Below are 27,624 nucleotides of genomic sequence, written 5' to 3'. Positions count from 1 at the left end.
GAGATATCTTGCAGAGGGATGCAGCACTCTTAAAATTGCAAAGCTTCTGAAGCGTGATCATCGAACAATCAAGCGTTTCATTCAAAATAGTCAACAGGGTCGCAAGAAGCGTGTGGAAAAACCAAGGCGCAAAATAACTGCCCATGAACTGAGAAAAGTCAAGCGTGCAGCTGCCACAATGCCACTTGCCACCAGTTTGGCCATATTTCAGAGCTGCAACATCACTGGAGTGCCCAAAAGCACAAGGTGTGCAATACTCAGAGACATGGCCAAGGTAAGAAAGGCTGAAAGACGACCACCACTGAACAAGACACACAAGCTGAAACGTCAAGACTGGGCCAAGAAATATCTCAAGACTGATTTTTCTAAGGTTTTATGGACTGATGAAATGAGAGTGAGTCTTGATGGGCCAGATGGATGGGCCCGTGGCTGGATTGGTAAAGGGCAGAGAGCTCCAGTCCGACTCAGACGCCAGCAAGGTGGAGGTGGAGTACTGGTTTGGGCTGGTATCATCAAAGATGAGCTTGTGGGGCCTTTTCGGGTTGAGGATGGAGTCAAGCTCAACTCCCAGTCCTACTGCCAGTTCCTGGAAGACACCTTCTTCAAGCAGTGGTACAGGAAGAAGTCTGCATCCTTCAAGAAAAACATGATTTTCATGCAGGACAATGCTCCATCACACGCGTCCAAGTACTCCACAGCGTGGCTGGCAAGAAAGGGTATAAAAGAAGGAAATCTAATGACATGGCCTCCTTGTTCACCTGATCTGAACCCCATTGAGAACCTGTGGTCCATCATCAAATGTGAGATTTACAAGGAGGGAAAACAGTACACCTCTCTGAACAGTGTCTGGGAGGCTGTGGTTGCTGCTGCACGCAATGTTGATGGTGAACAGATCAAAACACTGACAGAATCCATGGATGGCAGGCTTTTGAGTGTTCTTGCAAAGAAAGGTGGCTATATTGGTCACTGATTTGTTTTTGTTTTGTTTTTGAATGTAAGAAATGTATATTGGTGAATGTTGAGATGTTATATTGGTTTCACTGGTAATAATAAATAATTGAAATGGGTATATATTTTTTTTTGTTAAGTTGCCTAATAATTATGCACAGTAATAGTCACCTGCACACACAGATATCCCCCTAACATAGCTAAAACTAAAAACAAACTAAAAACTACTTCCAAAAATATTCAGCTTTGATATTAATGAGTTTTTTGGGTTCATTGAGAACATGGTTGTTGTTCAATAATAGAAGTAATCCTCAAAAATACAACTTGCCTAATAATTCTGCACTCCCTGTATTTTAAATAAAATATTTGACTAGAAAAGTAATGAAAGAAGTTAAAATTCTTTAGTAAGGTAAAATAACACTGAGAAGGCCTTCTGACAATTAGGAGAATAGTTTTTGTGTATTATTTCGTAATTTTAATATGCAAGCTGTGAAGCACTAAACAGATTTTTAAATGTCAAGTTCGCTCTACTGTGGTAATAAATTGCCATTTGGCCTTTACACAGTTGTAATGCATTTGTGGATGTGCGTTTATTAATACGGTTGCAGTAAATAGCAGGTTATTGATCCACTTTTATATACACACATATATGTACACACAAACACACACATAATTCGTAAGTACAAAATAAATTTGAAAATGAACTTGACTGCCTACTCAGAATGTGGACATTTGCAGCATTTATTGGGTTTGTGTTTTTTGTCTAAATTATTAGGTGTTAAATTCAGTACAATAGAGCACTGGAGTTGCTCCAGTGTGTTGGGGGGAGGGGGATTAAGAGTACAGTGTAGCTCACTTTCCCTTTGTGTCATTGTTCCAAAGAGATAGATTGCTAGAAGGAGGTGCATGTATGAACATCTTATTACAGCACTGGATACAGAAGTGGTTCGCTGAATTTCTAACTTTAGTTCACAGTGTCCTGTCCTCTGTAATTTCTTCTTCTTTTCAAGGCAGTAAGAAACAAAGACGTGTCACTGGAGAGAACACTTTTATAAGAAATCGCCCCTGTTCACACAAATGTACTTGTTCGTTCTATACTCAATTTGCCACATGAGATGGCTTCTATATTTGTACTATTGTATATTTGTAGGAAACTCGTCTGCATTACTCCATTGCGTTAAGGCACTATTATAAGATCGAGCTTTTCTAGAAAGGGATTCAAGGAACTAGTAGGGTAATAAAAAGGTTTATTGGGATGTTTACTGTAAAGCTGCTGATATTGATTATGCAAAGTCCAGGCCAATTTCCGAGCTCGAATGAGATCATTACGCATAAGAGCATGAACTAATATGTGGCTAGAGATACTGCTGCACTTCCTTTTAGGTGTCAGTATAATTTAAATGATTTGCCACTGGATTTCAGTTGCAAAATAGTGATACATTTGATTCCGATTTGGCATATGGAAGAGATCTCTATAAGAGGCCTCTTACAGATACCGAATTGGACGCCATTTGAGATCCCATTTTAGGAGTCGGGAAAACTTTTCAGACTTGAAGGAAGTAGTACATTATAAAAAGCATTTTAAGGGTCTCAAATGCTGAATTGGAACGTTTGTTGACAATAAAATGCTTAGTACTTGTGACCCTAAGTACAATGACCTAATAAATAATGACTAATCCTTGATTGATTTAGCAATCTTTTAATGAGGATCCTGCACAAAAACGTATGATGACAGACTAAACTAAACGAAAACCAAAGTACATATATTCTGTTCAAAGTGATGCTTCTGATTCATTCATTTTGTTGATAATATAAAATTTAAATATCTCATGTGCCCATGTATACCTTCTTTTCCAAATACAACCATGTATATGCCGTAGTTGCATATTTGATTATTTGAGTCCATCTTCACAATTAAAGATAATGTGTTGACTAATTCCTGTTTCACTCCATATGAATTCATAGACACGTAGAGAGCATTTGCATCCTATTATTGTGCGTATTATTAGCACATAAGAAAGCAGAGCACGTCTCTTTCTCAATTCCAATGCAACATTAATGTGCAGAGTTATAGAAACTAACATTTAAAAAAAGAATTTGCTAATATCCTTCGAAATGAAGTAAGAGGCTCAAGAAACAGGAAACATACAGGGACAATTTACCCAGGCTATTGTCTACAACTTTCTCCATAGTAGTGACTTAAAACCGTACATCACATTAACCATTTTCACTATGTGGTATTTCAAAATGTATTTAGTTCTTTGTCAATAGGATTGGACTTAATTTGCCTTCCAGATCAGTGAGCAGGTAACAGGAAACAATAAGAAATGAGTATCGTTTTAATCGTCAGGTAAAGGGTTTTCTAGCAATTTACACTAGTAAAATGCTACAGGCTCACACCTGACAGCTTGATTTCATCAGCTGCATTGTACAAATTCACAAACAATTGTAGAGAGTTACACCTACCGATTTTTTAAAGTAATTCTTTTTAGGCAGTCCCTTAATTCCAACAATACCATTCTCAACATTACTATTGTTCATGTACCTCAGTTTATGAAAGCAGTAGATGTCTGTGCACATGCCCAATCATAAACCGACAGATTTACTATCAGCGAACACCTTCCTTTTTTATTATTATCCTCCACACCCCTTCAATATATGTGTTTCTAGCCCCCTTTGCACACCTACTGTCACTTTTTTCAAACTAACACTTTGGCTATAATTCACAAGAAGGAATCCACATATTTCTGACAGACACGAATGGGCATTGCAGCTGAATTTATTTTGCAGTAGATCACCGTTAGATATCAGGATTTCCCGGCAGGAACAGGACCAGGCTGCAAACCTAGATGCAGCATTTGCAGCTTTCACTCTACCCTCCATGTATTGCAAAGCAGACAAAATGCTCTCACATCTCTGTCATGCATTGCTTCCTACAAGTTACGCAGATATGGCGATGCAAGCTTGCTTCTGTGTCCAAGATTATAGTAGACACTAGGGGGCATACTTATTAAAGACCATAACAGGGCGCAAGAACGACATATCTCTTAAGTTAGATTTATCAAGCCACGCAAGGCCCCCTTGTGTGGCGTTGCTCGCTTGATAAACCTAGACTAACGGAATGCAGGGCAAATCTCTGAGCTGCATTACTCTGCCCTCGGAAGGCGTTCCGTGAGTTGAGTGTGGGTGTTCCCATGCATCCAACCAAACATTTTGACACATTCCCCAATTTACCAATAATGGTAGACATGGGAATGCGGCAAAATGCTGTGCCTCCCCGGGTGAGGCGATACAAGGAGAAATATCTAAAACATCTCCTCATATTTCCTCTTCCTATGTGTGCTGCAGTGTGCTGCATTCAGCAACACACATTGAAAGAGGAAAATGCCTCTCAGGATTGTTTTTGCAGGAAACAGGGCCCCTTCTCGCACAAAAACAATCCTGCTTACAATGCAGGCACCCTTGAATCATGGTGCAAGCTTGCATGCGTTGGCGTTAGGCAGCACATTGTGCACCAGCGCAGGGCAAAGACAGGAATACATCATGCAATGTTTAGTAGGGCGCATTCTCGCCCGTTCCCTTTTACACAGTGCATCAAGGTGACTTGCTGCGCAGCATGAATTTTTAATAAATATTCCCTTAGCTATCTGAGGGAGAAATGGACAGCATTATACAGATGCAAGGCAAAACTCTGATTTGGCTCCAAGAGCCAAAGCGAAATATGTAATTCAGGCAATAAATGTCATGCAAACAATAATAAATAATGAAAAAGAATATTTTCCAAAATTTCTTAGTGTCTCATTTAAGTACATTTGATTATACCAATGAATTGAGTGACATGTATCAATCAGTTTAAGTTTTACTGCATAGTTAAACAGATAACATGCTAGCAATTCATGCAGTTGTATGGTATGAACATTCAGCTATAACCACATTGAACCAATACGAGTTAATACACATGAAAGAAGTACAAATCAATTACCTAAATGTTTAAGGGGGTGATCTGACTGTAAAGTGCATTAGCATTGTGCAAATTCAGAGAAAAATGCAAATATTTCGTACAGTTGTATTGAGTAACATTCAGCTAACACCACATTAAATCCATGCGACTTAATACATGTAAAAGAAGTACTAATCAATTGTCTAATTGTTTAAGGAAAGTGCTTTGACTCTAAGGTGCAATAACATTGTGGATATCAATTATTTAAAGTACCTTGTGCTGCGTTTTTGCTATACATCCTAATAGTCCTTGATCCTGTTGTGCAGAGGGAGCATTGTATTTCAAATTCAAGTCAAATTGGCTGATCTTTAAGCTTTTGGACCTTTATCAATAAACCTCTGTTAGACTTTTCATTCTTGGTGTGGTCTTCCTTAACTTTTTGCCTCTGTTTCCCAGGTTGTTGATGTGTGCTGGACTCTGTTTTTGTTGTTTATGTTACTCTGGGCACTTTACCACTGCTAACCAGTGCTAAAGTGTAAGTGCTCCTTTACAAAATGTATATGTAATTGGTTTATCCATGATTGGCATATTTGATTTATTAGTAAGTCCCTAGTACAGTGCACTAGAGGTGCCCAGGGCCTGTAAATCAAATGCTACTAGTGGGCCTGCAGCACTGGTTGTGCCACCCAAATAAGTAGCTCTGTAATCATGTCTCAGAGCTGCAATTGCAGTGTCTGTGTGTGCAGTTTTTAACTGTAAATTCGACTTGGCAAGTGTACCCACTTGCCAGGCCTAAACCTTCCCTTTTCCTACATGTCAGATAACCCTACTGTAGGCTCTAGGTTGGCCCAAGGGCAGGGTGCAGTGTATGGTTATGGTAGGACATATAGTAATGTGTTTTATATGTCCTGACAGTGAAATATTGCTAAATATGTTTTTCACTGTTGCAAGGCCTGTCCCTCTCATAGGTTAACATGGGGGCTACCTTTAAATCTGATTAAAGTGTAGATTCCCTTTGGGAGTGGATGAATATGCGGAGTTTGGGTCTCTGAGCTCACAATTTAAAAATACATCTTTTAGTAAAGTCGATTTTAAGATTGTGTGTTTGAAAATGCACTTTTAGAAAGTGAGTATTTTCTTGCTTTTACCATTTCTGTGACTCTGCCTGTTTGTCGATTCCCTGTCTGGGTCAGTTTGACAGTTGGGCTGGTTGCACCTCACACTAGACAGTGACACAAAGGGAGCTGGGGTGTAGCATGCATATCCTGATGAGCCATCTGTGCTAGGAGGCAGGGGAGGAGTGGTCACTCACACCTGAAAGGGCTGTGTCTGCCCTCACTCAATGCAGTCTCCAACCCCCTCGTGAGTGTCTGGGGCCTGGCCTGGGCAAGGCAGGATTTCACATTCAAGAGAGACTTTGCTTTGAAGTAGGCCTACTTCAAAGGAGAAATTGGGTATAAGAAGGGGACCTAAAACCACAGACGTTAGAACACTTCTGGAAACCAAGAGGAACCTATGCCTGGAGAAGAGCTAAAGAGCTGAGGAAGAAGCGTTGCCCTGCCTGTGACTGTGCTTTGTGGAGCTATCCTGTAGTTGTTGCTTCTGCCAGAGTAAGACGGCAAAGACTGGACTTTGTGTGCCTTCCATCTTGTGAAGATCTCCAAGGGCTTGATTTAGAGCTTGCCTCCTGTTGTTTGAAGTCTCAGGGACAGCAAAGACTTCTCTCTGCCAGAACCTGGGTCTCTGGAGAGACTCCTACTCTGCCCTGTGGTGCCCATCCACTTCCTGGGACCCTGAAAGGAGAAGCTGGCAGCCTAAGAGGAAGAAATCCACGCACAGAACGCCGTGCGGGGAAAAAATCGATGGGACTCCGATCTGTGGCTGGGAAATTGATGCGCCGCTGGCTTATCAGCTGAAAACTGACACTTGCCTGTAACGCGACTGAAGAATCGACGCACAGAGTAGGAGAAACAATGCACAGGCTGGTGAGATCGCTACCCGCACTGCGTGGTTTTCGGATCATCATGCAGCTGGATTTCCGACGCAAGTACCGATGAGTGCTGACCGGATTGACGCATCGCTCTCCTGTGGAGAGAAGAAATAATGCGCCTGACCCGACGAAAGGAGAAATGACGCAATGTCTCACTCATGAGTGAAATCGACGCATTGCAAGCTATTTTTGACACACACTCGCCCGTGCTGGGTTATTTTTGACGCACCCAAGGTACATTTTCATGCTAACAATGTTAGTGTGTGTTTAAAAGTACATGAAGACTCTTTTTCTTTTTAATTGATAACTTGACTTGTGTATTGTGGATGTTTGTCATTTTGGTCTTGTTTTGTTTGGATAAATATTTCCTATTTTTCTAAACCAGTGTTATGTCATTTTGTAGTGTTTTCAATAAGTTTCTTTGTGTGTTGGAACAAATACTTTACACATGGCACTCTGAAGTTAAGCCTACTGCTCGTGCCAAGCTACCAAGGGGGTAATCAGGGGTTAGCTGAGAGTGATTCTCTTTTACTCTGACTAGAGTGAGGATCCTTGCTTGGACAGGGGGTAACCTGACTGCCAACCAAAGACCCCATTTCTAACAACCTCGAATGCATAAACATTGTGTTGCAGCAACACATTTTAAAAGAAAGATATCACTAAGCTATATACGGCCTCAGTCTCAGTGCGGCACATTACACCAGCAGGTTTAAAAAGCCATGGGAATCAAGTCTCCGCTCAGCCAGGTGGTGACCGCTTGCCTAAAAGTGGGGATATGAAGTTTCAGAAATAGTGGTTTGAGTAATTTCTTCCTGTAAGTAATCCATGACTGCCAGGTACAGAATTTGAGGTGTAAACTCTGACTTACAACCACATAACAGACAGCTTGAATGTGGCAGCCTACCCTTCCATCTTGGAATGAGGTCTTTAGTGTCTAAATGCCAAAAGTAATATAACAGGAACTTTCTTCTTAAAGGAGAGAAATGTGAGGTTACATATGAGGTTATGTTGATGCCTCAAACTCAGGTAGGAATTGAATACTGTCCAGGTGTGCCAACTCTTTGCAAACAGGGTTTTGTTGTGTAGATGTGACAGATACTTCGCGGAGGAATTAATTATTTAGCTAAATGTTGCTCTTTCTATGCTGCTTGCCCATACTTCCTGGATGCCTAGTTCATCTAATTCCTGTCCTAGGAATTCTCCCCAAGAATAATTTAGTTTTTCCCTCATATGCACATCAAGCCAGCATAAATTAATCAAAGTCCTGCTTCAGGGGCACAAAGTTCCCAAACACAGTTTGACGAAGGTGTTCATTCTTTGCAGCTTTTGATTTTTGTGGCCAAAATAGAGCTGAACCTGGGCTGGGGAGATTGATTTTGGTAAGCTGAAGACCGCTTTGTAGACATTTGTTTGTTGTTAGTTTAGGATGATTGTTTCCTTGCCATGCATGATTTCCAAGTCATATGCCAATGTTAGAATGAGCTGAGCTGCCTTTACAGTTAGCAGATGACCATGTGAAGGACAGCTCAGTTTCAGTTTCTATAGCTTGAATGCAAAAATTAGGGAGTGCGCTTTTGCCTGTAGTAGGGCCAGGTGTGTTTGAAGGACAGTTGGCACCCGTTATTGATGTCTAAATACTTGTATGAGCAAGCAACCTTGACCTGCTTGCCCTTAATAGACCACATAAATGGCTTGTACTTGGTATTGACTAGATGCACATCTTTTGTTTTACTGAAATTCAGCTCTAGTCCTTGTGGCTCAATATAGGCGGCTAGTGCATTGTTGAATCTTTGCAGGCCTTTGGGTCTTTGGATCAGTAGAACAATGTTGTCTGCAAACTGCAAGCACATTATTGTTTACATTGCAAAGGTGGGTGGATGACTGTACTCTTGTATCAAATAGCTTTTTAAATTGGCCAAGTATATGTTGAACAAACTTGGGGCTAAAACGTACCCCTGTTTCAAGCCTTTTTTAGTGTGGACTTTTGGTGTGATTCTGCTGCTGTCTCCTATTTTGACCTGTGCCCATGTGTCACTTTACAATGCTATGATCGCATTTATCATTTTTCCTAGAATATCCTATTCTGCCAATTTTGCCCAGAGGCGGCCAAAGGAGACAGGATATCAAAGGCAGATTTGAGGTCAATAAAACATACAAACAGACAGGTTTTACCCTTTATTCCATTTTCTGCTAAGATGGTGAGTGCAAAAAGATTTGCGATTGTTCCCATACTTTTATTCGTTGACCCAGGCTTGCAGATCATGAAGAATGAAGGATGTGTACAGTTTGGCTTCCACATCAATTAGCAATATTAGCCTGTACTTTCACGACGATGAAAGGCTTCCCTTCTTGTAGATAGGATGAAAGATGTTCCTTTTACATGAGACTGGTATGACATTCTTGAAATAGATTTAGTTAAAAAGAGGTGTGAGATATCGGCCCCAAAAAGCAACAATGTGCTTAAGTAATGCATTGGGAATACTATTCCAGCCGGGAGCTCCTTCTGTCTCTAATTTTTTTAAGATCTTCTCTAGTTGCTTAGTGTCAGTCAAAGGCTCTGAAGTATATGTGTATTTGGTCATTAAACTCTGTGGTTTGGCATTGTCTGCGTGAATATCTGTACTTGTGAATATTTGGTTTACCTCCTGGATCTCCCCTCTGGCAACATCAACCCCTGTTTTTGGTGACGTTGACTCTCTTCTGCAGCTTGCTGGGAAGGCACACATCTCACAAACGTGTGACTCCCAGACTGCCTCCAGAGGCCCGTATTTTGATGGTGTGCCCGTCCCTTGACAAGCCAGATTATCATGCCTCAAAATTCTTTACTATTTTGCTGTTTGCTGGTCTAGGTCTATAGAAGCTTCTTCCATATTTCTTCTTGATACTCCTTGTGTGCCTTCCAGTTCATGTTTCGAAGTCAGGATTTTTCTATTTTTTTCCTTTTTTTGGGTCCACTGCTAATCTTCTCACTTCTCTTGTGATTTTTTTAAAAATTCTTACAGCCCCCTGGTGTTCCAGAGTTCTTTTCCACTGCCTCGTGTGGCAATATGTTTTTCAATTATCATGTATGGTGTGGTTTTGGCTGGAGATTTTGTCAATAGAGACATGATTAGAGCTACCCGTTGTGTTGACTAACTACTATATCAGACTCTTTCAGATTTCCTGCACAGCAATAAACCGGAGGCATCATCTATTCTATGCCTGTGCATTTTAGTCTTTTTAGGTTGTAACTTACAGGTTTTGAAATTAGGCCATTTGTTGCCCTTGTTTTGGGGAACTTGCCATCTAACCTAAGGACTTGTGGAAGGAGACTTTCTGGATGAGGAGGATTTGAAAAGAGCTCACCAAGGGAAATATTGTATAGTCATTGGTTGATCGAATACTACCACTAAGAAACGTGATTACTGCTGGGGAGTCTTCCTTTGTTCTGCCGTTCAGGGCCTTTAGACCTCATTCATCCAGCTGCGTTAGCAACAATAGCAGCGTTGGTTTGGCTGCTTTGGTTTTTGTTCCTTCCATAAAGGTTTATATTAAAATCCATTGAAAGGATAAAGTATGCATGCTGATATAGGTTTTGCAGTGCCTTTGTTAAATCTACCAGGGCTGCAATCCTTTCTGGTTTCTTCACTTTGCATAAGAGTGCATATATAAATTTATGATGAGTAAAGCATTCAACGGAGAAGTACAGATTCTAATTTCTAGCTTAGTGACTTGTAATCAATTGGCTCCTGAGTCATTATTTTTATGTAACCAATTTAATTTCTTGGAAGTATATGTGGCAAGCCTCCCCCTTCCTCCAGGTTCCAATAATTGGAGTTCCTTTCAGTGGGGGTGTGATGTTCCATGTAGCCTACGATTGATGTTTGATTTAGGCTCCATATTCCTTGTTATAAAATGAAAAAAAAGTTTGGAAAAATAACATTGTGCCTCTGTTGTACAGCATTTTCCCAAAGCCATGCACATTCCATGAGCAATTATTGATGTGATCATGCTCGTTTGAAGGATTGGTGACATCAAGACCTGTTAATTTGTAGAACTCTGGGGATCCAGGACCACTCCTGCTCGATTTCTGCTGTTGAGTCCAGCTGAGCCTGTCTATGATGGCCACTGAATGGAGTTTCCACTATTATTAATTTTTGCAGGTTGGTCATCAGATGCTCTGCTCCCATCGCTCACCTTAGTACTGTGAGCCTATTTACTAGACGGTTGCCTGCATGGACTAGTCATACTGACACACGTAGCTCTGGGGAGGAATGGGTATTTATATCCAGATGGTTCAATCATTTATAGCTCGATCCCGCTTTATAGAAAGAAGTCCTGTTGGTCCAACACCTGCTGTGCTATTTCACGCAAAGCCCTTGTTGAAGTTGCCTCTCAATTCTTTTGTAATGGATTAAGTTTGATTTTTTTTGCTAGTAAGTGTGAAGAATTGATGTGTGCCAACACTCTTATTTTCTTTGTAAATATCTTGATTGCCCCTCGATTTAATGTGTGAAATGCACCTTTTTAGATATAGTTGGGTACCAGCATTACTTTTTTGAATTGTTGGTCATGTAAATACCCATTGGGCATGTCTCCCTAAAATCTATTACATGCTTGTAGTTGATCCTGGGGAGGTTTTATCAATTATTTTTTTTGATAAATTATTGTTGGAAAATGGGTTATTGGTAAGGGCAGGTAGGTACCTACACCTAGCAACAAGCCACTAACCTCCACTTAGGTCCAGTTAGGTCTCAGTAAATTAACCCCAGCTCAACCCTTGGTAGCTTGGCAACGAGCATCAAGGCTTAACTTAGGAGACAGTGTGTAAAGCATTCAAATATCACAAAACAGTAATTAAATAAAACACAGGAAACAGTTTAAAAATCCAAAACCAATTTATAAAAATAGTTTATATTTTTATCTTTGAAATGACACCAAAACGAATAAAATCGGATAAAGGGAACCGGAGATATGAATTTTTAAAGAAATATTATTTTTCTAGCGCTTAGAAACAAAAAGCGCCAATCGGGTCATCTGGTTGCACCTCGACCGCGGCAAAGTCAAACTTTCAGGCCGACCGCGATGGAGCCCTGCTCGGCTACAGGTCGCGGGAGGCCTCGGTTAAAAAGTTACCTTCTGACTTAGGGGGTGATTCTGACCGCGGCGGTCGGCGGTCGCCGCCCGCCAAGCGGTTCCCGCCGAAAGACCGCTCTGCGGTCAAAAGACCGCGGCGTTCATTCTGGCTTACCCGCGGGGCCGGCGGGCGACCGCCAGAAGACCGCCGGCCGGCCCAGCGGGAAAGCCCCGTCAACAAGGAAGCCGGCTCAGAATTGAGCCGGCGGAGTTGAAGGGGTGCGACGGGTGCAGTGGCACCCGTCGCGATTTTCACTGTCTGCACAGCAGACAGTGAAAATCTTTGTGGGGCCCTAAAAAAAAAAGCCCCCAGGGGCCCCTCGACACCCCATACCGCCATCCTGTTCCTGGCGGGCGAACCGCCAGGAACAGGATGGCGGTATGGGGTGTCAGAATCCCCATGGCGGCGCAGCAAGCTGCGCCGCCATGGCGGATTCCCATGGGCAGCGGAAAGTCGGCGGTACACCGCCGGCTTTCCGCTTCTGGCCGTGGCTGTACCGCCGCGGTCAGAATGCCCGGCGGAGCACCGCCAGCCTGTTGGCGGTGCTACCGCCAACCTCCGCCCTGGCGGTATTTACCGCCAGGGTCAGAATGACCCCCTTAGTCTTTATTTTGAAGATTTTCTTCAGCGGGACGAACCTGCCAGTCCTATCCGACCTCCTGGAGCCCTTCTCCGGATACGTGATGCTGGATTCCTCGGTGGAGATTTTTACCTTCGGACTTAGTCGTTTTTTCGAGGTGAAAATCCTTCGACCGGGGTAAACCTGCATCTTGATCCGACGTCCATGGAGCCCTTCTCGGATACGATGGCTGGGAGGTCCCGGTCAACTTTTTACCTTCGGACTTAGTCTCTTTTTCTGAGATTTTTCTTTACCGGGACGAACCACCAAATCAGGCCGGGTCGCGGTTGAGGCAAGCCGGCTAGAATTTCCGCGGCGGGTCGGTCCCTCTATGGAGCTTTTTTACAAAAATTCTCAAATCTTCTCCAAACTTCTGGGGCTTCACCCAGATGTTCTTTTAAGGTTCTTTTGGGGTCCACAGCTCACTTCAAGGGTCCAGAAGTTCTGAGATGGTCCTTGGGGGGTGCGGACTACCACTCCCAGAATGCACCTGGCGCAAACTCCTTTTTGGCCACTGGACAGTGGTCAGCTGGTCACTTTCTTCAGGAGTTGGTGCAGGGGACTCTGGATAGCAATTTTTCACCTGTAGCAAACAGGGAGTCCATCCTTGAACCAGTTGAAGCCAGGCAAAGTCCTTCTTGTGGTGAAGCCCAAGTATGCAGCTGGTGCAGTCCTTCTGAGTGCAGGTTCCAGGTGCAGGCCAGGGGTCCAGCAGGGCAGTCCTTCTTCTCCTTTAGTTCTTTTCTTGTTGAAATCTGGTGGGGATCTGAGGTGTGGATGCAGGTCTGCCAGTTTTATCCTTGCTCCTGGGTGAAAAGCAGGGGGGTCCTGGTTCTCCAATCAGGTACAGGGTCGTCCCCCTGTGATGACCACTTCCTGGGAAGTGTGGCAAAAATCCATCCCAGAAGGCAACATTCTCTAAAAATCCAAGATGGCTGAATCTGATTTTTGGAGGTTACATCTGGTTGAGCCCACCCACTGGTGTGGCTAAAAATCATAAACACACCCCTCTCCTGCCCTCTCCTAATCTAATCAAAGGGGCACCTAGTTGTCTGGGGTTGCAGGATGTGGGGGTGTTGCTGGTTGCTCCAAATGTCTTTCTCTGCCTTTGAAGACCAGTTTGACAGCCCTCCCCCTTCCTGCCTCACCATCTGCTGAGGGGAGATTCTCTCCCACAAGCACATTCCTTTGTGTGAAGCCAGGCCACTTCACACCTCATCAAGGCAGCTTGGCTAAGCTGCTACAGGCTGGCCAATCAGAGCACAGCAGCAAAAACAATGCAGGGCTGAAATTGGCAACTTTTTAGGTAAAGTCTAAAACTTTTTACCTGAACAAGTTATATTAAATCCCACAACTGGAAGTTGTGGGATTTATTACAACAATTAATTTGATACCAAATTCTTGGTATGCAACATTTAAGGAGACTTTAAAATTTAAAATAAAGTCTCCCCATTCTAGCCTATGAAGGCCATTTACTTCAATGAGGGAAAAACGAATTTGGCTGTTTTTACCTCACCAGGGTTTATAAATCTATTTTTATAAAGTCCCTGCTTATACAGTAGTTACATGGCACCCAGCCCTAGGGGCACATAGGGCACACCTTAGGGGTGACTTATATGTAAAAATAAGGTAGTTTAAGACTTTGGAACTACTTTTAATTCCAAAGTCGAATTTGCAAATAACTTTAATTTAACAGCAGCCAGCAAGGCAGGCCTGCCTTTAAAATGACACTGGGCACCTCAGCAGTGCACCTAGGTGTGCACCACCTAGGCCGTGGTCCCTAAACCTACATGCCCTACCATATACTAGGGACTTATAGGTAGGTTAACTTAGCCAAATATAATTAGCCTAATTTGCATATTGATTTTACACAGAGCACAGGCCCTGGGACTGGTTAGCAGTACCCAGGGCACCATCAGAGTCAGGCAAACACCAGCATAAAGTGGAAAATGGGGGCAAAAAGTTAGGGGGCCTCTGCAATCAGCCCTGTTTTCTCACAATTATGATTTACCATTTATCAATCAATCAGAATTTGTAAAGTGCGACTAATCACCCGACAGTATACCCAGGCGCTTGCAGGTCTCGGAGCAGTGAAAACAAAGGGAAAAGCAAGCAGAAGGCACACAAAAAACGGGGAGGGTAGCAAGGAGAAACAGGGGAAAACAAGGAGAAGACAGGAGGAAGAGCGATGCAGCAAAACTGGGAGAGTTGGGCCTGGGTGTTGCTCCCATTTATTGAAAATAATATTTTTTAAACATGAAACATTGACAAATACATGCCATGAAGATGTTGCTATGCGTTACCACAAACGTGTCCGTTTGCCTTGTTTTCTGTTCATATACTGAATATTGGTAACACATGTGAAGCTTTATTTCAACCATATATAAGCGAGCATTATGTAGAGCGTAGATCCTTTACGAAATCACTTCAATATGCTGTCAAACTTTATATGCAGGGAAAAGTATTCATAATAAATTGAAACAATAAGCCTTGGATCACAAAGCTGATCAAGAGGGGAAGCTGGGATTTGACCCCAGTATTGCATATTGTGTAGTTCAGAGACAGTAGGATTACATTTGTTTCCTGTTTGAGACCAAAGGTCAGTCCTTTGTGGTCAGTTATACAAATACTGTTATGCAAATAGTGTTAGTTTATGAGTTCATTAAATACACTTATCACAATTCAAACTGTCTATACACACATATAAGCATGTGCGGTCATAAGGTTTAAAGGTGTGCTTTTACACTTGGCCTACATTTGCGAAGGTCAAACACAGTGACAGAACAAGTCTGTCTGAAATCATACAGCACTTAACAAGTTTCCTCTTGAAGAGCTGTATCCTATGAAACAAACTCTCTGTGTGCTGCAAGACCTCTTTGTTTTAACTTATACGTTAACATCAACATAATACAGTATCTACTGCTTTGCCCAACTCTTTTGGCTCATCTGCCTTGAGAAACTTAACGAATTCAGGAGGAGCTCAACAGGTCATGGACCACACTTAAATAATTAACAAAACAACGAGGTTTTGCAGAGTTTGCTCCTCGGGGTACAGTGTTTCAAGGAGACTTTGATGATTGGCAGTATGGCTTCAGTCTTGTTCTGTTTGCCGCTTTTTAATCTCAACCATACCCCAAAATCCTTTATAAACCACTCTGTCCTACCACAGTTCCAATGCCCATGTCTGTACCCAATTCATCTGTATTAGCACACAAACTTTTACAAGCCTTACAGGATCTATGCGTATCAATTATTTCATTTGTATTTGCACTGCTACGATAATCATAAGAAGGTAAATTTGTATTTCATCATTCGTATTTCGTAAGCCGTGGAATAAGATGCTGTAATGCAGGCAAAGAACATTTCTGTTGCTTGCCTTGCATTATAGCTTCCCTTGACATATCATTGCACCTGTTCTCGGCTACTATGGGTAGGACATGCACCAGAGACAGATTTTATTACATTCTTCAAGAAGGGGGGGGAGGGGTGCACAGGAATCTAAGGCTGTTAAATGCCCCACATATTAATTACATTAAAGTCAGAGGCATGCCTGCAATATAAGCTCAGCCCATGCAGTACATTTCACACGCACATAAAACAGTTTTGTGAATTGAAGTGCACATAAAATCTATCTATTTTTCGATCCATTGTAGGACTGATTAAAAGCAATCTTTGAGATTCTGCCCCATTAAGTGCAAATCGGGTGTGATGACTGATTGTGAATTCCCAGTTACCACGCTGACCTTAATTGCAATTGGGTCTGTAATCCTGTATCGTGTGCACATTAGGAGTCAGGTGCAAATTGTTCTTCTTCGCAGGTAACACCTTTCACAGTCGTTAGTAAAGTAGTAGAACAATTCTGCTATGCATCCTCAGATGAAATTATTCACGCATGTTGCATAATTCTCCATTCTGTGAAGGTAAACTTGAAAATCAGGTGCCAATTGAGCATCCACTAATCATCACGCTTGCAGCAGCAGTAAACAGATCTTCAATTTGCCTGTGTCACGACGTTAGAGGGTATCTAGCGTCCCAAAGTCAACCCATTGCAATGTTGAACGGGCCTGTCATACGCTCTGGAACTACCCAATTTGTCAGCTTGAAAGAGCAATTGTGTGGGAGAGTTTTTTTGACATGAAAACCAACCCCACACTGACCCGTTCAAGACTGCCCATTTAGCACTGGCAAAGCCAAGCAGGCCAGAATAACACTCCCCTCAAAACTGTCATCTTCTTGCTTTCGGATGTAAGCCTAAAATTGAGTTAAAGCCACCATGTTTGTACATGTTTCTTGACCGCAGGAAGCAGCTTTAATGTGGGCACATTTAGAATCCCTCAATCTGGATCTGCATTTTGCACCAACAGATCATATTTCTTCTCTAGAGTACACAAATGTGCTGAGTGTCAGGTACATTATGTCTAGCAATAAAGAAAGTCTGGGAACCTTTGTCAAAAACTGTTATGAACGTGAAAGTGACAATAGAAAGTTACAATAAATTACATCATAAAAAACATACACGAGTGTGGACTATCCATGGACTGCACTCTGCTAAAACTGCTCCAAATACCTGATAACTGAACTGCAATTCTCTTATATGCAACATTCTAAGGGGCATATTTACAAGGAACTGGTGCATCACTCTGATGCGCCACTTTCCTTGCCTCACCCGCACCCCTCTAACAACACCATGGTAGCACTGTATTTACAATACAGCGCACCATGGCACACATTGGGACAATACAGTCAGAATTATTGATGCTATTGTGGCACATTGCTGGACTAGCACCAAAAAGTTTGGTGCTAGTTTATCAAAGCACAGTGAGGCAATGCACTAGTGTCATTTTAACGCCTGCTCTGTGCAGGCATTTAAAGTGACTATGGAATGGTGCAGTGAAATCTTGTAAATTTCACTGTGCCATTTTTTTGGGCATCCCTGTGAGGGAACCCCCCCATGCATACGTTATACCTGGTGCAGGTATAATGTGGTGCAAGGGGTTACAAAGTGGCACAATGATTACATTGCACCACTTTGTAAACATGGCGCTGGGTGGGGGACTGGTTAGCGCTGCATAAGTGTAAAACAAATGACGCTAAGGTGGCCAAGGGGGACATGTAAATATGCCCCTAAATTTTGTAAGAAAATTACTTAAGAATCTGCTTCAGTTTAGAAAGATTAAAATTGGTACTTTTTGCATCGGTGCTTGTGTTGTCTTTAAATATTGACATATTTTTTCATTTTTAGTTAGCAACATGGGACTCATCAATGGGCTTGAACGGGAGTCTGCAGGAGACGCAGCTAAACAACGATTTGCAAGGACTGACACTCAAAGTGGTGACTGTATTGGTATGATAATGTTACATCTTATTTTCTAACCCGTAATGTCCTATTTATGTTTGCATACATTAAGTTGATTTATTTTAAGGGTAGTTGAAATTTTGAACCTTCGCCTTTGAACTTTCTAGTTTGCCAAGATTGTAAGGTTTTCTAAGTATGTTAGTTAAGCACGAAGGTTTTTTTTTCCAAAGGCCATATGGAATCCTCACATACATCAGCATTAACCTGTTATACAGCGTTGTTCTTTGTATACTTTCTAATGTAACTGTATTATTTGATAATAGATTCTCTGAAGAAGTTTAAGCCTGCTAGAATCTCTAGTTTTCTCTGGTAGTTCTCTTGAAAGCAATCAGATCTTGAGAGTACAAGTGAAAATGGACATAGCTATGACTATCATGAATACATGGGTGTCAAAAACACTTCAGAGTAAAATGTGTTCTGTGGAGATGGCTGCACAACATGTTTTGTTTCGATTTAAAGCGGAGGTCAGACAGAGAGGGCTCAATGTTTTCATGGAAGTTTCCAGAAGGATCTGATAATGCTGGTGAATGGCTACTGCTGTCTCCTCTGTGTAGATTTTGAAAGATTGATTTAGAAGAGTAGTTCTTGTTTGATACCCCAGGAAAATTGGAGATTTTGAAGGTGGTTGACGGATGAGCAGGGTGAGTGGATGAGAATTGAAGTCACTGCAATGGATTTTGATAGAAATCATATTGTCTGATGTTTATTTTTTGCAGAGAGATCTAGAAGTGACACTCTTGACCATGCAGGTCGAAGTCACAAAGTTGTGTGTTACCCGTGGATAGCAAATACTGAGATTAAGCCAAAGAAGATGTCAGTAAATGGGTTGTCAAGTCCAGAGGACCATTAGATACGTTGAAAGTGGTGTGTTGAGTGGGGCAAGGGAGTCTACCAATGATGATTTCAAATTTATGGAAACGGAGGGCTGGAAGAAAAGAAATCTTGAAACTCCTGTATTAATTTTTGAGGATGAGACTAAGCTGTAGCCAAATAAGATGATTGTACCAGGTAGAGTCAAAGGGGTGGGAGTGAGCCAGGTCTTATCAAAAGCAATGTATAAACAGATAACCTGAACTCTCGCTGAAGTATTTACAAGGATCATCTGTTGAACATACTCACCTCACCTCACCTTATTGCCTCAAGCAATGAGTCAGTGAGACCTTAGGGGGGAAAGCCAAAGAGACAACACCAGTCAGTGAATAGTCAATGATCCTGCACCATTGGTGATCTGAAGAGATATAAAAACATGAAACATTATGATCTAGAGTAATTTATAACAAATGTAGTTTTATTATTAATATCTGCACCTGCAACTTATAAGGCTATTCCTCTGCTGACAGTGCTCCTCTATTATAATGTGTCTATCCCTTAAACAATAAACAGTACATGTCAGAGTTATATGTTAAGGTCTATAAATGTCATTAATATACCTAGTAACAGATTATGTGCACAAAAAAGTCTTCAAGAGAATGCAAAATAAGGTAAATCGAAAACATGAAAGTTGAAATGACAACACTTAGAGAAAAGAAGATTGCGAAAAGTAATAAACAAGTTTCTTCAAAGAAAAGAATCCTGCAAAACCACAGCTTTTTGAAGATAAATCCTCCATGAACAATATATATAACAACTGATCAAGTCAATCAGTCAACAAAAAATGTATCCAGAAAACTTAAGTCTATCACTTCATTATTAAAGTTTTTCAAAGCAAGTTCATCTCACTCCCCTCAAAAGGAAATATTGTAAGGGGCAGTTAAAATCACTGGTACTAAGGAGAGAGGTGCTGAGCAATATTTCACCAAATTCTTGGCAGAGAGAAAAACCACTTCAGAAAGTTATCTGGGTACTGTCTGAGGAATAATGCCACTGCCATTTCAATGCTGATTGTACAAGTGGAACGCATTCCGCTATATGTTAAATTTCCTGACATGCCATCTTTCGAGAAACAAAACTACGAACAGCAATTTCCATCCAGTCTTTCTAATATGGCCAACCTCTAGTGGGATTTCAATGAAAACAATGATTTGGAAGCATAGCGCTCTTTGGGGGGCCAGTTTCCAACACACTCCTTTCCCTCAAGTGTGCCAGCGGAAAACAGGATATCTACTGCATTATATTTTTAAGGTCTGTAGAGCACGGTGACAGTATATTCACTGGCTTCATTAGTCCCATAACATTTCACTTTCCATCCCTGGCAGATGTCTGCTTTACAGGAAATATAGAGGTTGTGATAACCTTGTTGGCAGGGTCTTCTGTTTTCGTACGTGTCAAAAATGTTACTCATCCTTCATTTATCAAAGGACCCCCCCCTTCAGCTACCTTGGGGTGCCATTCTTACAACATTTTGTCCCTTTCTTTCAATGACATGGGTGGACACCAGGCAATTCTGACTAGAGACTGGTAGGTGCAGCCTATGAATCTGGTCACGTCACCAGTTCGGTAAAACCCAGAAGGCTAATGGTCGGTGACATAATTTTGGAAGGTCACCTGATGAAGGAGGATGCTGGCTCACTAAAATATACAAACACGTGATGGATGGAATGTTAGAATTAATCTCAGACCCTGGCAATTACTTGGGCCACATCCCAGTCCCTTGTTATTTTGCACTCCATTCCGCCTCAGTTTTGACTCACTGATATGCAAATCAGTGTTGACCCTTCTCCAATGGGGACAGTCCAGCCCAAATTGCCAGGGCAGGTCCTCCCTGAACCAGAACACAAGCAACTTAGGACTGGTTTTGTCCTAGTTAGGGCTCAACAGCCAGATATAGTTTGGTTCTAGTGACACTGGGTGAACAGGACCCACAACATGCCATACCCCGCCTACTTAAAGGTGGCACACTATAGTAGACAGCAGAGTGATGGATAGAATCCTTCAATTATTCTTAGGCACTGGTAATTACTCTGGGCCATTTCCTAGTACATTGTTACTTAGCACATTATGAACCTCAGTTTGGATTCAGTCATATGCCTATCAGTCTTGACCCTGCTCCAATGGAAACAGTGCAGCCTAATCTGCTGGGCCAAATCCTCCCTTACTTGGAATATAAGAAACACAGGACTGCTTTTACTCCCGTCAGGGCTCATCAGCCTGGTACACCTTGGTTCCAGTGACAGTTTGCCTCTACAGGCAGAAAAAGCATTAGACATCTGGGATATGGAGTAGCCATTACTTGAGGTCAAAAATATTCTGGCCTTCAGTGCAGCTGATATTTTAAGTCGAGGCAGGATCAGGCAGCCAAGTATGAGATGAAGAAGACAATAACCAGTGTCAGGGACTTGTCAGATAATGAAAGGAAGCCTGTCATGTATGGAGGAAGATGAAGATCCTATGGATAGAATATCAGCAGCCCTCTGGAATTCAGTGCACCTGGCTGATGTGGGAGACTTAGGGCCAGATGTAGGAAAACATCCAATTTGCGAGTTGCAAATTGCGAGTCATTCCGACTCGCAATTTGCAACTCGCAAATTGGTATGCAGAACGGTTTCTCAGACACCGTCTGCAACTCGCTATGGGGTCGCAATGACCCACCTCATTAATATTAATGAGGTGGGTCGCTAATTGCGGCCCCATAGCGAGTCTAGGCACTCGCAAACATGGAGGCCTGCTGTAGTCAGCAGACCTCCATGTTCGTGACTGCTTTCAATAAAGCAGTTTTTTTTTTTTTTTAAGTGTAGCCCGTTTTCCTTAAAGGAAAACGAGCTGCACTTAAAAAAAAAAACCGAAACCTTTAGTTTCGGTTTTTTTTCAGGGCAGGCAGTGGTCCCTTGGACCACTACCTGCCCTGAAAAAAATGTTTTGGGTCCATTCACAAACTGGAAGGGGTCCCGTGGGGACCCCTTCCAATTTGCGAGTGGGTTACCATCCACTTGAAGTGGATGGTAACTGCGATACCCTTTGCGACCGCATATGCGGTCGCAAATGGTATTGCATTCCACTCCGAATCGCAAATAGGAAGGGAACACCCCTTCCTATTTGCGATTCTGAAATGCATATTGCGAGTCGGTACCGACTCGCAATATGCATTTCTGCATAGCAAAGAGGCATTTGCACCTCGCAAACGGCGATTTTCGCCGTTTGCGAGGTGCAAATACTTTGCTACATCTGGCCCTTAATTCCTTGAAAGTCCGTATGACTTTGTAGCTGTGGAATCTAAGGAAAGCTGAGAGATGAGAACCTGTAGATGACATTTCTGTGCTCTGGAGCTGAGTGTAGCTTCTTTTCTGGATGGCTATTTGCATGAAGGTGTAAGATAGTTGTGCCTTGAGATTCCACCATGATTTGCAGGAGTTTAGTTCCAAAAAGTACCAACATTCGATTTCTTAGGGTGGTATTTGGCAGCATAGCTGCAAAGGTGCTAGCATATTTAGAAAACTAGGACTTCCTTTGAAACACAATGGTGTAGAACTTGCATTTATTCAGCTAAGATGCAATAGTGTTTACTTGCAACAGCACCATCTCCCAGTTAGATAATTTTTCTGATGCAGCCCTCGTGAGTGCAATTTCCTATAGGCTGTATCTGAGACCGTGGAACACTGCTTGGCTGAGTCTACTTTCTCTGACCATTGAAACAAGATATGCTGTACAAGAGCTGCAATGAGTCAATCGTCAGGAGAAGCATCAGATGAAATTGCATCAAGCATTGGTAGACAGGCAATGCATTCAGATACTAGACACTTTTTCCATTATGTCTCTCTTCTTCACTGTTAAGATCTAAACATCTAACACACAGCTCTCTTCAGAGAAAAACTCTAGTTCTGCTCTAGAAAGAGGCTACTTCGAAAAAGGTGTTGTTTACGATTGGTAAATCACTAACTCTCTCTGACCATGTGCACCAACAGGTCAAATTAATTTTCATAAATATAAGCTTTTATTTATTTTGACCTTTTCCCATACCCTTTGAGAGGGCTGCACAGGAGGCCATGTTAAAATGCTCTCATTGTGACTTGGAATCATGAAACTGGTTTTACATCCTTCTTTTTCCCTTTCTTCTCCTGTTTTAAGTACCTAAAGCATTTCTTTTCTAATAACCATGGTTTGAACCATATCTTCTTTACACCTTAGTAGAATGTTTTAAGCATTATAGCAGTTAATCCTTAACACGTCCTGGGATAAAGAATTTAATTTGGCCAGTATTTACTGAAGGATGAGATAGGGATTCATTTAAATCATTTTTTAGAGTTGCACCTGGGGAATACTGTCTACATGTTAGTCAGGCCATTTTAGCCTTAAATGATGAAATATCTTTGGTCATTTTTCCCCTCCAGCTGCCAAACAGGTTTCACGGATTCATCTTGCTTCAGTGAAATCATTTAAGGCCTCATTATAAGTAGTAAGGATTTTAATGCTGGGAAACAGGGCTAGAATTTAAGATTTCAACTGGTCTCTCTAGAATTGAAATTGGCTCGTACACTTTATTTGTCCCAGAATGGACACAAACATAATGACCTTTTTTTCTCAGTCTTAGGGCCTGATTTAGATATTGGGGGAGGGGTAATTCTGCACAACGTTAACGCATCTCATGCCAACTGAAATCTAAATCCAACTGGATATCATGGTAACCCCTCCACCAATATCTAAATCAGGCCCCAGGTCAGCATTCACCTTTCAATTTATAGCAATTATCCAGCAGCGGTCGAAGTGCATTAAAGAAAGTATGGCAACTGTGGTGCTGCATGAAGTGGGGCGCATGGTCACTAAGTGCAGGGGTAGGGTTAAAGCTGTTGCTTAAAAATAAAGGGGGTCATTCTTACTTTGGCGGGCGGCGGAGGCCGCCCGCCAAAGTAACCCCGTCAGAACACCGCACCGCGTCGAAAGACCGCTGCGGTGATTCTGAGATTTGCCCTGGGCTGGCGGGCGGCCGCCAAAAGGCCGCCCGCCAGCCCAGGGCAAATCAACCTTCCCACGAGGATGCCGGCTCAGAATTGAGCCGGCGTAGTGGGAAGGTGCGACGGGTGCAGTGGCACCCGTCGCGTATTTCAGTGTCTGCATAGCAGACACTGAAATACTTTGCGGGGCCCTCTTACGGGGGCCCCGCGGCACCCCCTACCGCCATCCTGTTCATGGCGGGTTTCCCGCCATGAACAGGATGGCGGTAGGGGGTGTCTGAATCCCCATGGTGGCGGAGCGCGCTCCGCCGCCATGGAGGATTCAGAAGGGCAGCGGTAAACCGGCGGGTGACCGCCGGTTTACCCTTTCTGACCGCGGCTGAACCGCCGCGGTCAGAATGCCCTTCGGAGCACCGCCGGTCTGTCGGCGGTGCTCCCGTGGCCGGTGACCCTGGCGTTCACCGGCCGCCAGGGTCAGAATCAGGCCCAAAATATTTTGTAAGTTTTTTTTAGTCTTCCACCGTCAGGGAGCTACATATAAAATAACATGCAGTTTGAATAAAAAATAAATAAAAAGGTTTTTGCTTATTGGGACATGCACTACAGTATGTTATGAAACCTTTATTAGTTAATGCATTGCAGAGGTCTGTGTGTAACCAGAGAGCCACAGAATTAAGGCCCAAATTTAAGGATGGCCTTGTGCCATCGAACTCCACACTAGCTTCATTTTCTGATGCTAATGTGGTGTTAGATTGCCAAAAAATGCTGTGCCATATCTACAAAGTGGCACAATGCATGCATTGCACCACTTTGTGACACTTTCCGCCACATTAGGCATACGACATGCATAATGTATGCAAAGGGGGCATTCTGGTGCAAGGAGGCCTGCAAAAATGGTGCACATAAATCTACAAGATTTCATTGCACCATTTTTGGCGTCATGTTTTAGTGCCTGCTTTCAGTCAGTGTTAAAAGAATGCATCCATTGGAATCAATGGGCATCCTTGCACATTGCTCCACTAGCGTCTGATTTTTTTACGCTAATGGAGCAAAGCACCACAATAGTATCAAAAATGTTGACGCTATTGTTCCTAATACCTCCATGGTGCACCGTATCTTAAATACCGTGCACATATGGAGGTGTTAGGGGGAGCAAGAAAAGTGACGCTTCATGATGTGAAGCGCCACATTTCTTGAATCTGTGCCTAAGTCTTGATTGATGCAGCAGAGCAAAGTGGCTTGCATATTTGTAGTGGTATGAGGTCACAACCTGTGACAGAAAGCACTGTGAATATGTAATTCATTATTTTAAACTTACATTACCTACAGTATAGGATAGACTACTACAAAATGCGCAAAATGTTTAAGATAAAGGGGTGTTTCCAAAATAAATATTTTAGTAATACCCAGAGTGTAGGTAATGCATTTTTGTACATTACTGTCCCTTCACACCTCCAGGTGTAGTAAGTGTGATATAAATGCAATAACAATTAAAAATACTCACTTCACAGTTGTTAACTCTTTGCACTACCATTCAAAGAGAATAAATGTTTGCCATCACAAAGCTTTGAGTGATTAGGTCAATTAAAGCAACTATAGGCTTCAAAGCATCCTTTACATTTGCAGATTAACTTGTAACTCACATTTTCATTTCTATCAGGCAAGCAGGTACCCTGTTTATCTGTCTGGCTTCGGTTTCACTGTACAGGAGACTTATTGAATGACACTTTAGCTCAGGCATTTAGACCCAGAATTGAGAGGGTCTAGCGCCTCCTTTTGCACATTAGCGTAATTTTCTATGACGTTAATGTGACCCAACTAGGCCAAATGCATTGTGCCATATTTACAAAGTGGTGCAATGCATGCATTGTACCACTTTGTAACCCCTTGTGCCACCTTATGCCTGCACCAGGCATAATGTGTGCAAGAGGGGGCATTCCCCCATTAGGCGGACCCAAAAAAATGATGCAGTAAAATCTAAGAGACTACACATTATCATTTTAGCTGCTATGTGCAGTCATTAAAAAGAGGCATACCATTTTTTTCAATAGGCCCCTATGTACTGTGCAGAATTAGTGCCAACATTTTGGTGCACGCTATTATTTTTACTGCTTAGGTACATCGTTTTATATTACTTTTTTTTAAAGTAACTGGAAAAGCAAAGCTTTTGTCATTTTACCTCTAGTTGGGTTGCATTTGTGACAAAATATCATCATCGTATTCCTAGACGTCATATTGTGAAGATTGTCCTCTTGCTTTTAAGTGATGGACAGTCAGTCTTCCTAATTTTGATGATCTTTTAATAGGAATTGGGAACCCTAGACTATTTTCTTTAAAATGAACTTTATTAAGAGCCTGATTTGGTTGTTGGCGGATGAAATACTCTCTCACATGTCGGCTATCCCATCCGCCATATTACAATTCCCATGTGATATAATGGGATCATAATACAAGCACAGGGGATTCCTCTCTGTCAACATTCAAATCAGGCCTTAAGTTTTCATAGGTATCAAATCACACAATACCCAACAGATATCACATAGCAACTGAGTAATAAATATTACAGGTCCTATGTAACTTGTGTGAGCATATAGAAAGTGTTTAGTCCAAAACAATACCTTATTTTATTATTGCATCAGCATTATGTAAAACAATATAGCAAAAATCTTTTGCATTTAGATTAATGTGTAGAAAAGTGCACAGGGCAATAGTCAGCCTGTAATAACTTAATTTAGAACCCAATATATTTATTGAACTCAAGTTGGTAGTCCATCCTGTAGGTGCAATAATAATTGCAGGAGTTAATAAGTTAAGTGTAGTGAATCAGATCATCAGCTACCTTTTGGTCTTTTTTCACTGCCATTCTTCCAGTTCAGTGATGACAGTGCTTATGCATTTAAAATTGCCATTCCACACACGGATATAACAGGCACCTACAGGACAGCTCTTTTCCTTATTTTGATTCATGTGTGGAGGGAGAATATTTCAAACTGGAATTCCTTCAGTGACACCATGCATGTAGACTTGTGCCTATTGGGGCCTTCTTTACCACTTGCTACCAAATCTCTCCTACCCAAGGATAATCCCACATTAGGTGAACCAAAATGGCAGGAACACCTTCATATATGCAGATTGTCAGTTGACATAGAGGTACGGTGTAGCATGTGGAATTAGAACAATTTAGATCAAGCAAAGCACAAGTCCTCTGATATTACTATGTGCCTTAGACCACTCCTAATCCTTTGTTTCATTTGTGTATTCTGTTTCCCATTGGGCTCTCACTTTCAATGGTTGCATCACCATTTCTGCTGTCAAAGGCTACTATATTTACAATATCATCTTATTACCTAGTCTGCAGTTGAGGATAACATTTTACAGCGCAAGACAATATTGAAGTATCATGGAATGTTCTTCTGGAGCCATTGGTTGCCTTACGCAATTGAAAATATTGAAGACATGTGCTATCAGAGTATTATGAATGTGGCATTTGCAAACAGATCTGTCATATGTGTTAACTCACCTGCCCTTTATTGTGTGGTGCCCATGTCATTTGCCTTATTTCAGAAGTGTGTGACTCCTCAGAGTGGTCAATATGGCACATACAGTGCATTCTGCATCAACATTTTTAGCATTTGTTTCCTTTGTTGATATTATAGGTCGTTCAAGGATGGCAGTTTATTATGCATCCTTCCCTTAGCCCCCTGTCCCTGTTATACAGCAGATGACCTCTATTTACAAGGTGGGCACCAGAGGTTACAGATCAAAGCCATTTTGCTGTCACACTTACTTTGGGTGAGACTCCAGTAGGTTGTCCCATGCCACAGCAGTGG

The 27,624-nt window shown here is 42.1% G+C and overlaps 1 protein-coding gene across 3 annotated transcripts in view; it reads left to right on the top strand.

Annotated features, from left to right (window-relative positions):
- Positions 1–27,624, top strand: part of GRID1 (glutamate ionotropic receptor delta type subunit 1) — a 2,731,706-nt gene that overhangs the window by 2,294,677 nt on the left and 409,405 nt on the right. For all 3 annotated transcript variants that reach the window (XM_069240587.1, XM_069240588.1, XM_069240589.1), the window contains exon 9: positions 17,856–17,957. In XM_069240587.1, coding sequence (XP_069096688.1) covers positions 17,856–17,957 — 102 coding nt within the window. The remainder of the gene's footprint in view (positions 1–17,855; positions 17,958–27,624) is intronic.

This window comes from Pleurodeles waltl, chromosome 6 (genome assembly GCF_031143425.1).
Source record: "Pleurodeles waltl isolate 20211129_DDA chromosome 6, aPleWal1.hap1.20221129, whole genome shotgun sequence".
Taxonomy (NCBI): Eukaryota; Metazoa; Chordata; class Amphibia; order Caudata; family Salamandridae; genus Pleurodeles; species Pleurodeles waltl.
This window is presented reverse-complemented; position numbering and strand designations above follow the sequence as displayed.